General features: G+C 37.6%; 1 protein-coding gene across 2 annotated transcripts; it reads left to right on the forward strand.

The window, feature by feature from the left end:
• Nucleotides 1-6,796: 6,796 nt before the first annotated feature.
• On the forward strand, nucleotides 6,797-12,607 carry slc38a11 (solute carrier family 38 member 11). 2 transcript variants are annotated; one of them, XM_026144994.2, is made up of 12 exons: nucleotides 6,797-7,295; nucleotides 7,402-7,522; nucleotides 7,943-8,017; nucleotides 8,140-8,274; nucleotides 8,426-8,491; nucleotides 8,585-8,691; nucleotides 8,772-8,851; nucleotides 9,017-9,087; nucleotides 9,858-10,019; nucleotides 10,111-10,223; nucleotides 10,491-10,622; nucleotides 10,711-12,607. In XM_026144994.2, the coding sequence occupies exons 1-12, from the start codon at nucleotides 7,284-7,286 to the stop codon at nucleotides 10,948-10,950; spliced, it is 1,314 nt and encodes a 437-aa protein (XP_026000779.1). In that variant the 5' UTR covers nucleotides 6,797-7,283; the 3' UTR covers nucleotides 10,951-12,607. The 2 variants fall into 2 exon arrangements, with proteins under 2 accessions (XP_026000779.1, XP_080146992.1); XM_080290866.1 differs by lacking the exon at nucleotides 8,140-8,274.
• The last annotated feature ends 2,885 nt before the right edge of the window (nucleotides 12,608-15,492 follow it).

The following is a 15,492-nucleotide window of genomic DNA, read 5'->3' on the forward strand; positions in this document are numbered from 1 at the left end:
TGCTCTTAGGTCAGAGGAAAAAGGAAGCTATAATGAGCCTAGAGTTGGCTGTCATACATATAAATTCCTTTCAGCTATGGTAAAATTAGATCTAATTACCTGCTCGTCAGTAGATAAAATTAAGATTTTACATGACAATGATCAATTCCAGGTGAGACTCAACTCCTCTTCCATCCCTCAAAATGGAAAAAGTCTGCTTTTCCCTCACTGAGACAGAGCAGTGAGAGGAAAAGATCCATCTTACTAATAGGCCTGACTAATGTGATGTGTTACAAAGACCTATGCACTATTAAATATGAATGCCTCATAGACTGTGCCATATCTCTCTCTGGGTTCCCTGCCAGAGAGTTTCAGAATGATCCAAATGCAACAGTGTCAAAGACAACTTCGACATGTTGTGCAGTGATCAAACACATGCAAGAAATCAATCCCTAAATCAGTGGTCAATCAGCTGTTCCTATCATCGAGTTATACATGTGTGATGTAATTATAATAATCAAGAGAGAACTTTTTACTTTTACTCCCTACATTTTAAATGTCTCTTGTCTCTACTTCGTAAAATAATCAAATGAGAAATTTGAGGAACATTATTATTTCCCTTCACTGCACACTTTCAAACATTAAACTGATTTGAACCTAAATGGAGGAAAAAGTAAAATATACATGAAAACCCTATTAGTATATCCATTCCCGGTGCTTATTGCACATAAAGAAAAAGGTTAAAAAATTAATGTATCACAATTGCAGTATGTTCAGGGTTAAAGTTGGCTGGAATGATCCAGAACAGTGTTTTGGGGCCAATGCCAATAAGTTGCAGTCATGTTACTTAAGCATCTCTCTAGTGTCACAGTAGAAGATAAAACCGAGTAATGTTTCTTTAAGTGGCAGGAAATTTCAAATGAAACATTCAAACAGCGCAGCAAACATCAACAAACACACAAGCTGTTTCTGTGCAGCATGTCATAGAGTGTGTCTGCTAGCTAAAGATACACTGCTTTATTTCTCAGGAAATCTTTGTGAAACAAGCAAAAGACTCCTGCTTCATTACTGGAAGGAGACACAGGAAAGTTGGTGTAAAAATCTTCTAAATCAAACATACAAGCAAACCCCTTGTGAACAAGGGGCAGTAGCTTGTCTGATATAATGAAGTTGTAAAAATGACTAGACCAGGAGAGGAAGAAATGTGATTATTTTTAAAGGTAAGGACTGCTCAGTGACATTTGATGAATTGGAAATGTAAAACTTGTAATTTCCTCAATCATTTTAAATACTCGATCTGTACACAGTGTGTTGCTGAAGTTTCAGTATGTTTTCTCCACATTGGGAAACTTCCTGCAAAGGAAACTAAAGTACACTCAACAAAAATATAAACGCAACACCTTTGTTACTGCTCCCATTCCCCATGGGATGGACGTAGAGACCTAAAATTCATTCCAGATACACAATATAACCATCCCTCCCAAACAGTGGTCACAAATCAGTCCAAATGTGTGGTAGTGGGCACATCTGCCATATTGAGATAATCCATCCCACCTCACAGGTGTGCCACATCAGGATGCTGATCTGACATCATGAGTAGTGCACAGGTGTACCTCAGACTGCCCACAACAAAAGGCCACCCTGGAATGTGCAGTTTTTTGCGCTATTGGGGGTCTGGGGACCCAGAACCGGTCAGTATCTGGTGTGACCACCATTTGCCTCATGCAGTGCAACACATCGTCGCATGGAGTCTATCAGATTGTCAATTGTGGCCTGTGGAATGTTGGTCCACTCCACTTCAATGGCTGTGCGAGGTTGTTGGATATTCGTGGGAACTGGTACACGCTGTCGTATACGCCGGTCAAGCACATCCCGAACATGCTCAATGGGTGACATGTCCGGTGAGTATGCTGGCCATGCAAGAACTGGGACATTCTCAGCTGCCATCTGCCCTGAACAATGTGAACCATGATTCATCCGTGAAGCGCACACCTCTCCAACGTGCCAGACGCCATCGAATGTGAGCATTTGCCCACACAAATCTGTTACGGCGACAAGCTGGAGTCAGGTCAAGACCCCGATGAGGACGACGGGCATGCAGTTGAGCGTCCCTGAGACGGTTTCTGACAGTTTTTGCAGAAATTGTTTGGTTGTGCAAACCAATTGTTCCAGCAGCTGTCTGGGTGGCTGGTCTCAGACGATCTTGGAGGTGAACCTGCTGGATGTGGAGGTCCTGGGCTGGTGTGGTTACACGAGGTCTGCGGTTGTGAGGCCGGTTGGATGTGCTGCCATATTCTCTGAAACGCCTGTGGAGACGGCTTATGGTTGAGAAATGAACATTCAATGCACGGGCGACAGATCTGGTTGACATTCCTGCTGTCAGCATGCCAATTGCACGCTCCCTCATTGCTTGTGGCATCTGTGGCATTTTGCTGTGAGACAAAACTGCACATTCCAGGGTGGCCTTTTGTTGTGGGCAGTCTGAGGTACACCTGTGCACTACTCATGATGTCAGATCAGCATCCTGATGTGGCACACCTGTGAGGTGGGATGGATTATCTCAATATGGCAGATGTGCCCACTACCACACATTTGGACTGATTTGTGACCACTGTTTGGGAGGGATGGTTATATTGTGTATCTGGACTGAATTTTAGGTCTCTACGTCCATCCCATGGGGAATGGGAGCAGTAACAAAGGTGTTGCGTTTATATTTTTGTTGAGTGTATATTAACTTTCTGTTATTCAAAGGTTGAATAAAATATACTATGGGATTTAATGCAGGCTATGCTGGTTAGTTTGCATCTCTGTTGTTAATTTTACAGTAATGCATTATGTTGAACTGGTGTAGAGCAGCTGTAGTGTTCATGGTCAGTGTTAGGTCACATCAAGGGTACCAGACATCAAATTAAATTTAAGATGATGATGCTAATCAGATTCACTCACTGAATTCCACCTTGGCTTTATACTTTCAAGGAAATCAGCTAGACAGGTCATAGAGTAGAAGATAACTCATGTAACATCTGCCTATACAGTATGTGGGCAAGAGTAGATACAACATTTTAAATGTGTTTTTCTCTACTCTTGTACTAAATAACAGATGTTCATCAGAATTAGAATTCAGGTTGAACTAAAGTTCATCTGTGGTTTTCATCTGTCAGCTCAAAATCCAAATTCAACATAAAAGAAATTTAGGCCAGAGTTTCCAAAATAAAACCATCAGGCCAGTGGCAACTCTCTGCTACTGTCTTTTATATGGTGAAGATAAGTTCCTTCTTGAAGAGGAAATGTTTAGCACAAAACAAGACCCAAAGAGCACTTCTCTTATGTTCTGGCCATCACACTAAGCTAAACCTTCCTAATATTTATAAATACTGTATAGGTGATGCTGAAATCTAACAACAACCTCACTATTCCTTAAATAACTACAGTCATTAGACACTCATTTGATTTTGGCATAAACAACACAAAATCATTGATCCATCCTGCTTCGTATTAACGTTTATGGCTGCAGATGGTGATGCAATGGTATTTCTTAATATTGGGCCAAATGTGCATGGTTTTATAGGCTACGGGCTACCTGACCATTGATGATGACCCATGTCCATCCATTTGTGACCACAGTAGACCCATCTTCTGTTGCCTACTTTCAGCAGGGTAATGCAGTGTCAGAAAGCTCAAATAACCTCAAACTAGTCACTTGAACAAGACAATCAGTTCACTGCACTCAAATGACCTCCACAGTCACCACCTCTCAATCCAACAGAGAACCTTTAGGATGTGGCGAAATGGGAGATTTGCATCCTGGATGAGCAGCTGACAAATCTGCAACAACTGTGTGACACTATGATGTCAAAACTATGGAAGCCCATTTCCGCCACTAAAAAACAACAGAAAAAAAGTTTCCATCTTTCTTTCGTGAATGACATAATTTCCTTGTTACCCAGAAGCTGAAGCCCACAGCTACAAATGCTACAGCTAAGCTACTGGTATTACAGCCACTCATGAATGCACAAATTGCTGATTATTTTCAGCGTGGCTTCACGAATGATGAAATCCTTGTGGTATTAGCTGAATCACATGGCGTTACTATCAGCAAACGTACTCTCAAAAGCACCAATTTGTGATCTGGTTTTGAGTGTGCATTCCACGTAGATTACGGATTGGCAGAGCTAAATCGAAATTTCGAGTTACTTCTCTCAAAATTTCGAGTTAATAAATCAAAATTTCAAGTTAATAAGCCGAAATTTAAAAAAACTAAGTCAAATTTCGAGAAAGATAACTCATAATTTTACATGGCATATATATATATATGCCATGTAAAATTAAGGCAGTTCTGAATGCAAAGTGGATTTCAAACCTGTACTAGTAAGATACATAAGAAAGGGATGAAAATAAAGATATTTTTTTGTTTATTGTATCCATGTAGCCCTACCATATTCTAGCTCCCTAAGTTATTATTAAGCTATTAAGCCTTTGACAGCTCATAGACTATAGCATTGAGACATGTTCTTTCACAATATAAAAGTAAATCACTCAGTACCAGTACCATACATTTTTTAGTTATTTGACACAAACTAAAAAACAGCTGCAACAGTAAGACAAACTTTCCAAAAGTCTCATGATTATCTGCAAACACAAAATAAACCTTGATTTCCTGTACCTCAGCCTGCAGTGAGTAACCTCTAAAGAGGCATGCATCATTGTGTCAGTCTGTTCCCAACTCATTATACATAACTTGAGATATGAGCCACTACCACTTCAAAGCTTCAGTGTGCCCACTTAAGTTTATCAGTAACCAGTCTGCATTACAGGCGTTTGCGTACTGACCTAAGACAGAGAAATTTGTTCCCCTAACAGAACAGAATGCCAAAAAAATGTATTTGGAGTTGATTAGTCGCCAAACATTAGACTGACTCGTGGTAATAAGTTTCAATAGATGACTGACCTAGCCTATTAAACACAGTGTCAAACAGAAGCTTTAATATTTTATGTACATTACTGCAACTTAATTTGTATGACCTCAAAGTGCATCTTAGTACTTAGATGAGATAAGAGGTGGTTTGTGACACACTCACATTTCTAGCTCACAACTAATGCCTGCTGCTGTCTCCAACGGGGTACGGAGTCAAGATTCAGTCTGGCATATCCAGGGCGTTGGCAGAATAGCTGTTAACAACCTCTGAAATAAAGGCTTTTATGAACAACCTGTCAGACTACCATACGGTGCGGATAGGACTGAACAGAACACTCTCATCTCTAATTGACAACAATCTAATAAAGATGTTTACAGTAGGGGAAACAGGAAGTCATCTAAAATGGAGTGTGGGTTAATAATTGCTGCCATGGCCATTAACGTTTGTAATATATTGTAAACCGCAATCTGTTGTCTTGTCTTGTCTTGTCTTGAGAGCTCAATCATGTTTTTCCTACACAGGGCTTCCATAAAAACTGATATCAGTAACATTTATGTAGCTACAAAGACTATGCCATACTTCCAAGGTTGAAAAATATTGTGCAGATATATGGATAACCTTCAATTTAGATAAAGGCAACAAGATAGATAGATAGATAGATAGATAGATAGATAGATAGATAGATAGATAGATAGATAGATAGATAGATAGATAGATAGATAGATAGATAGATAGATAGATAGATAGTCTCTTAAATGTAACACTGTAAGACTTCTCAATCACCACCATCTCTATATGATTAACCAAAATAAAATAACTTTTAAAACAATTCTCATAATTAGGACCACTTAAAGAAAAACAATAACAAAAAAAAAAAACAAACACTTTTTCTTCTTCTTCTTCTTTTTTTTTTTTTTTAGGAAATTTAGGATAAAAAGTTGCTGTGTTTACCACTCACCATTAGTTTTCCATCCTTGCCAGGTGGAGATTTCTCTGGAGAATATTTTGAAAAAATGAAACTTTTTAGAATGATTTAAAATACGGCTGTCAATCCGATTATGGTGTTTGACGCTTCTCCCGACGCAGACCTGGTCATTTCCACGATTCCGGTAGGAAAACCCTGAGAGAGAGAGAGAGAGAGAGAGAGAGAGAGAGAGAGAGAGCGAGACCGTGTCCGCCCCTCCGCGCAGGAGGGAGTACTGTAGTAAAGCGATTCCGGGGAGCTTCCATAATACCGAGTAAGGGCAGACCACCAGATATTATTATGGTGAAAATCACTGCGTGTAATTGTCCAGAATAAGATTCTGGAGTTCAGTCAGAAAGTAACAACTTAAGCCACAGTAATAGATCTGATTGTGTTCTACAACTCTCTTTGTGCCCAAGAGGCGTGATGTCATTGGTGGCAGGTTTGTTCTGTCCGAAATGCTGTAATCGCTGAAAAAACACACAAAAAAGCTGTTTTTATCGCTTCATGGTAGCACAGCAGGAGACTATATATGCACCATCGTCGTTTTCCTTGTAAGAATCTATTGTATAAAGTTGGGTGGATGAGTGAGTCAGGAGTTTTAAGAGTCAGTATGTCAGTCTGATACCCTCTGCTGGATACATATAGTGGTATAGTATGGGGTGTTTCTAATGGCTGAATTGTGGTTAAAACGTGGACCTACACAAAACAAAGGAGAAATAAATGTTTAAATACAAAAAATTGTTACTCGAAATTTGACACCTGCTTTTTTCATCAGACTTTCAACAATATTAAACTCGTTATTCCTGTTTAATCTTGGAAATAAGTAATTAAATAAATAAATAAATAAATACGGGTACCAGTTATCGTTACTAGCACATTTTCCTTTACGTCTGATTCTGCTGTGGTAGCCTCAGTATCGTTTGGGGGAGGGGGGGGTAGTTTAGCATATAAGAGAAATAAAGCGCCTGATCTCATATTTACAACCCATAACGTGAGACAAACACGTACTGTACAGTATATCTTTTTTTTTTTCTCAACAACGGGAGCTTTAACAGAGCCTTTAATCCTTTAATAAATCCTTTAATTCGCAATTTCCTTGCATGCGTCCAAACATATTTCGGCACAAGTGTCAAAGTGCAAACTACTCCTCCCCTAAGAACTGAGTTACCGTAGGTTTGGCTCATTGACAAAATTAATATAACTGAATCCCCCCCTATTCTGCATCACTGCATTTACGCTTAATTTGCAGCGTATTCCAACGACCGACCCAGGGCGCTGTTGAGTTATTTTCGTTTTTGCTTTGAATCGAGTAACTGAAACAGAGGGGCGTTTTTACAAACTTCACCCACAAATATGTGAGAGTTAACATCTAAACAGACAGAAGCGAGAATGAGACGACTGACAACAACAGGTGTTCAAAAATGGCTCAGCAGGTATGTCTAAAATGATGCTTGCAGGATTTTAATAGCAGACTAAAGTCTTTCTTATTAACTGATTTTCTCTTCTTCTTCTTTTTCTTCATTTAAAAATTCATTTCAGTTAAACTCTGAAGAAGGGACCACATTAATTCCTCTACAAAAAGATGCCAGAAAGTCGCGAAGTTCAATGATATCTGCATCTTTTAATTTTATCAATTCTATTATAGGATCTGGAATAATAGGTAAATATTTAATTGGGTTGCCTTTAGCTTTTATCACACTAACTAAATTATATGCAAACAGTTACTTGGATGATAACCTTTGAAAGACTTCAAACTGTTATTTCTGTAAAAATATTGTTGAATAATCAGTTAGTTTTGCTCATTTCAGTGTAACAAGGAGAAGCTTTCATACTGTTCAAGCCCCACAGCTGTATCATATGACAAGCGCCTGTTGCCCTCTTTCATAAATTTAACTCTTTGTTATGCTTACCCCATTAAAATAAGTAATAAAAAGACTGAAATGTGTTTGTTAAGAACTAGTGCAGATGTTGTGCTGCTTCTGTACTCTGCAGTTTTTGCTTTCTGGAGATTGTAAATTTAAATTATACACATTATCAGCTGCAGCAGTACATTTTCCTATTTATTTATTTATTTAACCAGGTTTACCATACGCATTGAACCAGGCAGGGCTTCCCTTTGGCCTTCTTCTTTTGATAGTTGTTGGATTCATCACAGGTAAGCCTACTAAAGATGTATTTTATTTTTTATCTTTATGGGGGAAAAACACACGAAACATGAGTCAAAACAAAAGCAACCAATACAAATAACATATTTTTTTACTTTGTCTTTCATGGAAGATTACTCAATCATTCTACTTATAAAAGGAGGAAACCTGTCAGGGACAAACAGTTATCAGTCACTTGTACACAGCACATTTGGTTTCCCTGGATTTGTAATTTTATCTGGACTGCAGTTTCTTTATCCTTTCATTGGTAAGTTCAGTATTAAATCAAGCCTTTTAGCATGTTCTGGCTAATGCTCTGAAAAGTATTTGTTTAGTGCAGTATTCCTGTTACTGTTCATCTATTGACTTTTGGTTAACAAAAATGAATTGCAATAATAAAATGAACTTTTCTCCTTCAGCGATGATCAGCTACAACATCACAATCGGTGACACACTGACCAAAGTCTTTCAAAGAATTCCTGGAGGTGTAGTGAAACGTGAAATCTCTGCCTATAAATAAGAAAACGTGCAATAAATAAACACTGACATTTATTGTATTCACATTTATTATGTTACAGTTGGCCCAGATCACATACTCGCGGAGCGTCACTTTGTGATCATATTATCAACTGTTGTTTTCACGTTCCCCCTCTCGCTTTATCGAAACATAGAGCGACTTGGGAAGGTAAGTCTGGTTTTTCTATAGCATCCAGCGCATTGTGGTGATGTTAAAGCAGCTTATAAAATATTCACATGTGTTACCAGGTGTCCTTCCTGTCAATGGTGCTGACAGTTATCATCCTCATCATTGTAATCATCAGAGCAGCTACCTTTGGACCCCAAATGTATGAATGAATACTCTAGTTTGCTAATCCACGTAGATTTTTGCTTTATTGCACTTGTGTGTGAAACATGGGGTTCTTTTTAAAATCACCTATTTATCAATTTTACAGACAAACTGATGTATGTTTGTGTTCTTTGATGACTGAATATATAAATGTACCCTCTAGCCTCCCCACAGATGATGCATGGGCATTTGCAAAGTGGAATGCGATTCAGGCAGTAGGTGTAATGTCTTTTGGTGAGTTTGTGTGCATTGAGCTTCTACTGATATTGTACATCTCTAGAACACTTTTAGTAGTACTGTATGTTACCACAAGACAAGAAAAGAAAATAGTACAATAAAAGCACAGCATGCACACCAGCCTTATGACATCAGGAATTTCATGAAAGAGTGTGTCATTTGCTTAACACCAACATGAGTTTGATTGGTGGTTGAGACTTTTTTCAGGAAGTGTTAGAGACCAAACAAGTTAAGGCTTATAGATAATGGACTAATTATGAAACCGGAAACATGATGGCTTATTGCTGACTATCTTCTTGCAACATTTTTTTTTCCTTTTGTAAAATTGTTGGTCATTAGACCATTACATTACATGGCAATAACACTAAGTGATCCTCATGTATGTCCATGTTTTCCTGATCAAAAGGGACCAAAATGTATTAACTAAGCCATTATTCATCAGTATCCAAGTGCTAAGGCTCAGAATTTCAAAATCCATCATAGCTCTGACCTGCAACCCAGCTTTACTGTAAGAAGATCAAGCCTATTATTTTGAGACACTCAGCCACAAAAGAAAAAAAAATGCTGTTACTGGAAAGCTGCATTCTTGTCAGCCTCTTTTGATGTTTTTTTTTTAATATGCTGGAAAGCTAGGACAAGTAAAAGTGTAACATAAATAATATGCTCAGTTTACCATTAATACCACATGTGTGAAACACCTCAAACTGTTCTTCAGCGTGGTTTTTTGTCAGCTGAACTTCAATATTCTGCTCTGTTTTTGTCCTTAGCCTTCATATGCCACCACAACAGCTTTCTTATCTATGGCTCACTGGAGCAGCCCACTCTTGCTAACTGGTCTCAAGTCACTCACATCTCCGTAGGCTCAGCACTAATAATCAGTGCTGGATTTGCCGTTGCTGGCTACACAACTTTCACTGGCTACACACAAGGTACCATGTAGTACATAATGTATAGCAGGTGTCTGTGCAATTTAAATGCCACAAAAACATGTTTAATTATATCAGAATTTATGCTTTTTAGGAGACATATTTGAGAACTACTGTAGAAATGATAACCTGGCAACATTTGGTCGCTTCTGTTTTGGCATCAGTATAATAACAACATTCCCACTGGAGTGCTTTGTGACACGAGAAGTAAGTAATACTATTTGACAGGCCAATCAGAAAAAAATAACTGTTAAATGATTACATATGTGGGGGAGTGATATTCTAACGGTTTTAGACTTTGCACTCAAATGCTCCAGCAAAACTTCTCAAATAAAAAGACTACAGCAACGTCTTTTAAATACTTCAGCAGCTTCCTGAGTGTAATTTTGTTTTAGTTTTTAAAAATCTTTTAACAGCTGTAGAAAATGCATATATATTTAAATATATTCATTTTCTCACAAATGTCTTTTTCAGGTAGTATCTAATGTCATTTGCAGCCGAGATCTTTCAAAAACTAAACATGCAGCCATAACCATGCTCATAGTTGCAGTCTGCACATCAGTATCTTTGGCCTATGACTGTCTAGGAGTTGTTTTGGAACTGAATGTAAGTCTGCACTGACATAAAATTATTTATTTAGGTATGCTAATTCATTCTTCTCTTTATCTTACTGATATTATCTTCTTCCATCCAGGGTGCTCTGAGTGCCACACCTCTGATCTTCATCATCCCATCTGCCTGCTTCCTTAAGCTTTCCTCTGGCCGCTGGTTCGATGGTGAAAACGTGATACCCGCGGTGTTAATAATAATCGGCTTGTTCATCATGATCACTGGTTTGATCATGTCTGGCATCTACCCACAAGGCTGTTCACATGGAGTGGAGATGTTCTACTGTGCAGATGCCAATGCCTCTAGCACTGTACCACCTGTATGAAAATAATGTGTCAAATATTTAGATGTCTTAAAAAAACCCAACTTTTTTGTTTTCCTAATGTATACGGACACACTTTCCTCACTTCTGTTATATGTTTATTGGCTGCTAGGTTATTGGTGCTTTGCCTTATATTTCAGACTGTAGGGTGGAAGAGGAAGGGCCCTCCATTAACATGAATTTACATTTTAGTGAAAAATCAGGTTATATAGTTTTTTCAAACTTTTGTCATAAAAAGAAAAAAAAACTTTAAGGGAGAATTTTTAATGGTGGCCACAACCTAGGTGGCCGACTGTTGTTCTTGGGAATACTCATCATGGATGAGTGTGATATTAAGGTATTCAAATCCTTTTAGTTTTACTTTATTCTAATAAATTAATTTAAGTTATCATTATTATTGTGATTCTTTTAGACTACAGACTTTTCTTGGTACTTGTGTTTATTATATACATGGAAGGGAAATTGTTGGCTTCCGCATATTCCCGCATGATGTCGCTGTAGACAAATAAAGCGTTTATTCAAAGGAAGTAAAAAAACAACAACAACAAGGCTTCTTGTGTCTTTTGGCGGACTGCGCTTTATTTCACTAAATGGACACAGTCGCTTGTGGATTTTATTTATAAGTGGTTGAGCTAAGTTGTTACTTTACGTGGTAATGTCAAGTTGTCAGTTTACTCGAATACGCTAGCGTTATATTCTGAAAGCCACATTAGTACTAGGGAGCAAATGAGAGAAACGCCCCGTTTTTGCGCTTCAGTGTTGCGATGCAGCGTCAGAGATGTACGCAGAAAAGTTGGCGGAGTTGTGCACTGTATCAATAGACACACATATATGACTGCATGTAGTTCATAGGGAGGGAGGGGGGAGGATAAACTACTCTAGGATGGACTGCAAAACGGGGTTATGGATCATTTATCGAGACAGTAGGACTCCACAACCAAGGTTAACTTTTTTTTTTAATACTGATGGAAGTTTGAAGCTGCTTAGAAAACCAGCAAGGCGTGATCAGTAAAACGTTTAATTACAGTGCATCTCTTTGTTGCTGTTTTTGCAAATGGTGCATGGATTAAGTTTGTTGATTTGATATTCTGTAATACAAATGTTTTTTTTTCTGTCCAAATTGCAGTTAAAGATGCTGTTAAGACATTATAGGACAAAATTTCATATCAGCTTTTGGTTTATAGCCTTGGAGATGGCGTCAGCTGCTTGTAATCCAGTGGTTGGAATCATAAAAATTAGCTTTTTATAGTTGGTCTTTATATTCTTGGCATTCAGAGGCCATCTCATGAGATTTTCAGATTGAAATTCGAAGTGAGATGGAGAATTTGAGTATATGACAGTTTCCAATTCAGTCTTCCACAATAGCTGTACAAAGTTTCAAGTCCTGACTTCAAGTCCCACTGTGATTTCTCCATTTGTTAAAATAGCATTCAGGCACATTATAATTCTCAAAAAAACAAAAAACAAAAAAACAAACAAGACAAAATACACCAAAACAAAACACAGCTCTCTCAGTCTGAATTTTATTCATATTCCATAAGTATTGTGTCATCTGAGATCACAGCCACACTCCTTGACAATAGAGAGTAGCAGACTACCTATATCTTTCTGTGGTTTGAGTATTATTTGGAAAAATAAATTAAATTACTTTATAACCTGCTGGGGTGTGGATGAAGACGTGTTTCTTTTTTCTGGCTTTTTATATTTGGGGAGACTTAAGCGACTGCCTCTCACTTTTTCAAACTCAGTCATATGTGAAGATTTATGTAACCCTGAGAACTGTGTTATTTGTTATCGAAATCCTAACTATGCCAGAATGATCAGGCTGACTGTTTTCAAGCACAGTTGTTGCTAACACATACACGTATACTATTTAACGATAGGCATAATTTTTTTCTTGCTTCAGTCTTCTATAAGCAATTAAATAACGCATTTAAGAAAAAAAAGTATTTCTAACTGTAACCATCACTATTCTGTCATTGAATGATACTGCTAACTGTCCAGAAATGTCATGCTGCTATCAGAAATCCCACACAGATTCTCTGTGCTCAAAAGGCAAAATTTTGGGTATTATTTAACAATATCCACCAAGCAGATGCAATACAGGATAAGAAAAATGAGCATTAAGGCCTAGCAAGCTGTTACTGATAGTGAGCTATGGTGTGTTTTAATACTGGGCTGTATGTTTTGAGACTGAAGAAGCTAAACTAGAGAAAATGGTCTTCAATTCAACTAAATTCAGTTTTATTCATGTAAAGCACTTTCATTAAGAAAATTTTGAGAAAGCATGGTTGTGTGGTGATTAGCACTGTTGCCTCACAGCAAGAAGGTTGATCCCACCACTCAGCTATATCAAATTTGTGGTTGATCCCACCACCTAGCCTAGCCCCCACAACCCTGACAAGGATGGACTTTCATAAAGGCATCTAGTTTACTGAAATGTATCCCCCCACTGCTGTAATCCATTATTGTAAATGTAAATGTTATTAAGACATGATCAGATGGTTTTTAGGGAAGACTATTAAATGTTCAGTTTCTGTACTATATAACAGAAGAAGATCCAGAGTGTGATTAAAGTTTAGGTGGAGTTTTTTTTTTAGAAAAGTTAATTGAGTCCAATAATAGATTAAATGCTGCTATGAGGATGTTACTTTCAGCATCTATATGGGTTAAAATCATCTTCAATTATTATTTTATCTGAAATCAGAAATCAGATGGATTTTGAGTTTTCCAATTAGGGTGGACAAGACTAAGAGTTAGTCTTTCAAATCAATTAAAACTCTGTTTGAGTCTATGGTTGATTAATTGTTGAGGTTGTGGGTCTTCATCCTCATCATTGAAAGAGTGTCCACGTTACATCCAAGATGAACAGAATCAATTTTTTGGGATTTCTTACCTGGATGATTGAGCGTGCATCAAGACCTTTGAGCTCAGAGGTTGTAGTAATTGCTCAATTTTTTTTCTTGAGTATCAGTTTTTCCTTGTCTTCCCTCCACTATCTCCACCATTTCTGTCTCCTGTCATGTCCCAATATCGGTCTGGTGTCTGTGTGTCCTGTTGGTGTTGCTGTTAGTGTCGCTATCTGGTTTCCCTGTTATTTGTGTCAAATTTATATCTATTAGTTACTTTCTGTTTTATTTTAATAGTCCCTTATCTCGTGTGCGTTACTCCTCCGCCTGTGCTTCAAGGATTCTGGTAATTTGCATGACTTGGGGGTGTTGACTTATTGATTTATTCTATGAAGAATAAATTGATTTATTCTATTTATTCTAATAATTGATTTATTCTATGAAGCAGAATAAATCATTTAACCGAATAATAAATAATGGATTAACAGGGACTTAGAGGAGAGAGACCTCATTTTTAATAATACACATTTAGTTATTTTATTCTTTGGGAAACCTGAGGATGCTATATTGTATATTTACATTGTGTTTTTGTGATTTGTATTTTCTTGAATATTTTTTGATATGTTTAAATTGTTTTTTTGCTTATTTTTGGTTTGTTTTTTTGGTGGTCTGGGAGCAGAGGGATAACAGGAAGAGAAAAGCTGAAGAGAGGCATCTCTGGTTCATCCAGGAAACAGAAGAATGACTTGTCTTTGTTACCAGACTGATTCCAATGCAATAACTGTATGTACCAGTGAAACCTTTCAGTAAATATTCATGTATGTTTTTTTTTTGTCCTTAAACACCTCATGATCGTCTATTTATACAACACTGAAGTTCAAACTAGCCTGTTTAACTTTTACAGTAGTGTGTAGATCCTGCCTGTATATTGGCTATCCTGTCGTTAAGTCTGACGTCACTAGCCGTGTCTGGGCCTAAACTACGCTGCAGGTCCATATATCAAACAATCACTATTGCATTACTGAGAGTTGAAAAACTGTCTAAAGTCTTTCATCTTTAATAAAATGATCAGTGTTCTGCTCTACCAGGTGTAACAATTGAGTTTAACATCCAGGCATCCATGAAAACGGAGTTTATGACATTTAACGGAGTTAGAAGTTAGCAGGAAGTTAGCTCGCTAGCTTCTATCTAAATACAATATAGCATGTCCTGACTGCGGGGTTTTGGAAACAATATTAAAACGTACAGCTCTGTTATCACTTCCAACATAAATGAAGACAGAAAACTAAACAGCAGTGACGTTTGTAGGGTTACTGAAGTTTGGCTAGCTGGTATACAATGATGTGCTACGTGAGTGACACAGCTATGTTAGCATAATATAAACAAGCTAACTTTTTTTCCACTCGATAAAAGTTAACGTGAGTGTTCTCGGTGGTCAGGAACAAATGTAATTACATGGCAGGATGCTGTAAAAGGACCAAACTTCAGCCAGGAGAACAACTGAGATAATCCATCCACAATACGAGGTTAGTCATTGCATGGGCTGGGCTGTAGTTACATCCTAAGGTTTTAAAAACTGAGCTTAAATAAATGATTAGCGGTAATAAAAGCCGAGGGAGGTCAACAGTGATCACTGACTGTTTTAGGAGCTTTTTGAGATTAAATAGAAGAAAATACATAACATTAAACATGTTAA

The sequence above is a fragment of the Astatotilapia calliptera genome, chromosome 16, assembly GCF_964374335.1.
Source record: "Astatotilapia calliptera chromosome 16, fAstCal68.1, whole genome shotgun sequence".
Classification (NCBI taxonomy): domain Eukaryota; kingdom Metazoa; phylum Chordata; class Actinopteri; order Cichliformes; family Cichlidae; genus Astatotilapia; species Astatotilapia calliptera.

Coding starts and splice junctions, on each gene's coding strand:
- slc38a11 (XM_026144994.2), top strand. Junction 8,492..8,584: donor CTTTCAAAGAATTCCTGGAG/GTGTAGTGAAAC, acceptor ATTATGTTACAG/TTGGCCCAGATCACATACTC. Junction 8,852..9,016: donor GCTACCTTTGGACCCCAAAT/GTATGAATGAAT, acceptor TGTACCCTCTAG/CCTCCCCACAGATGATGCAT.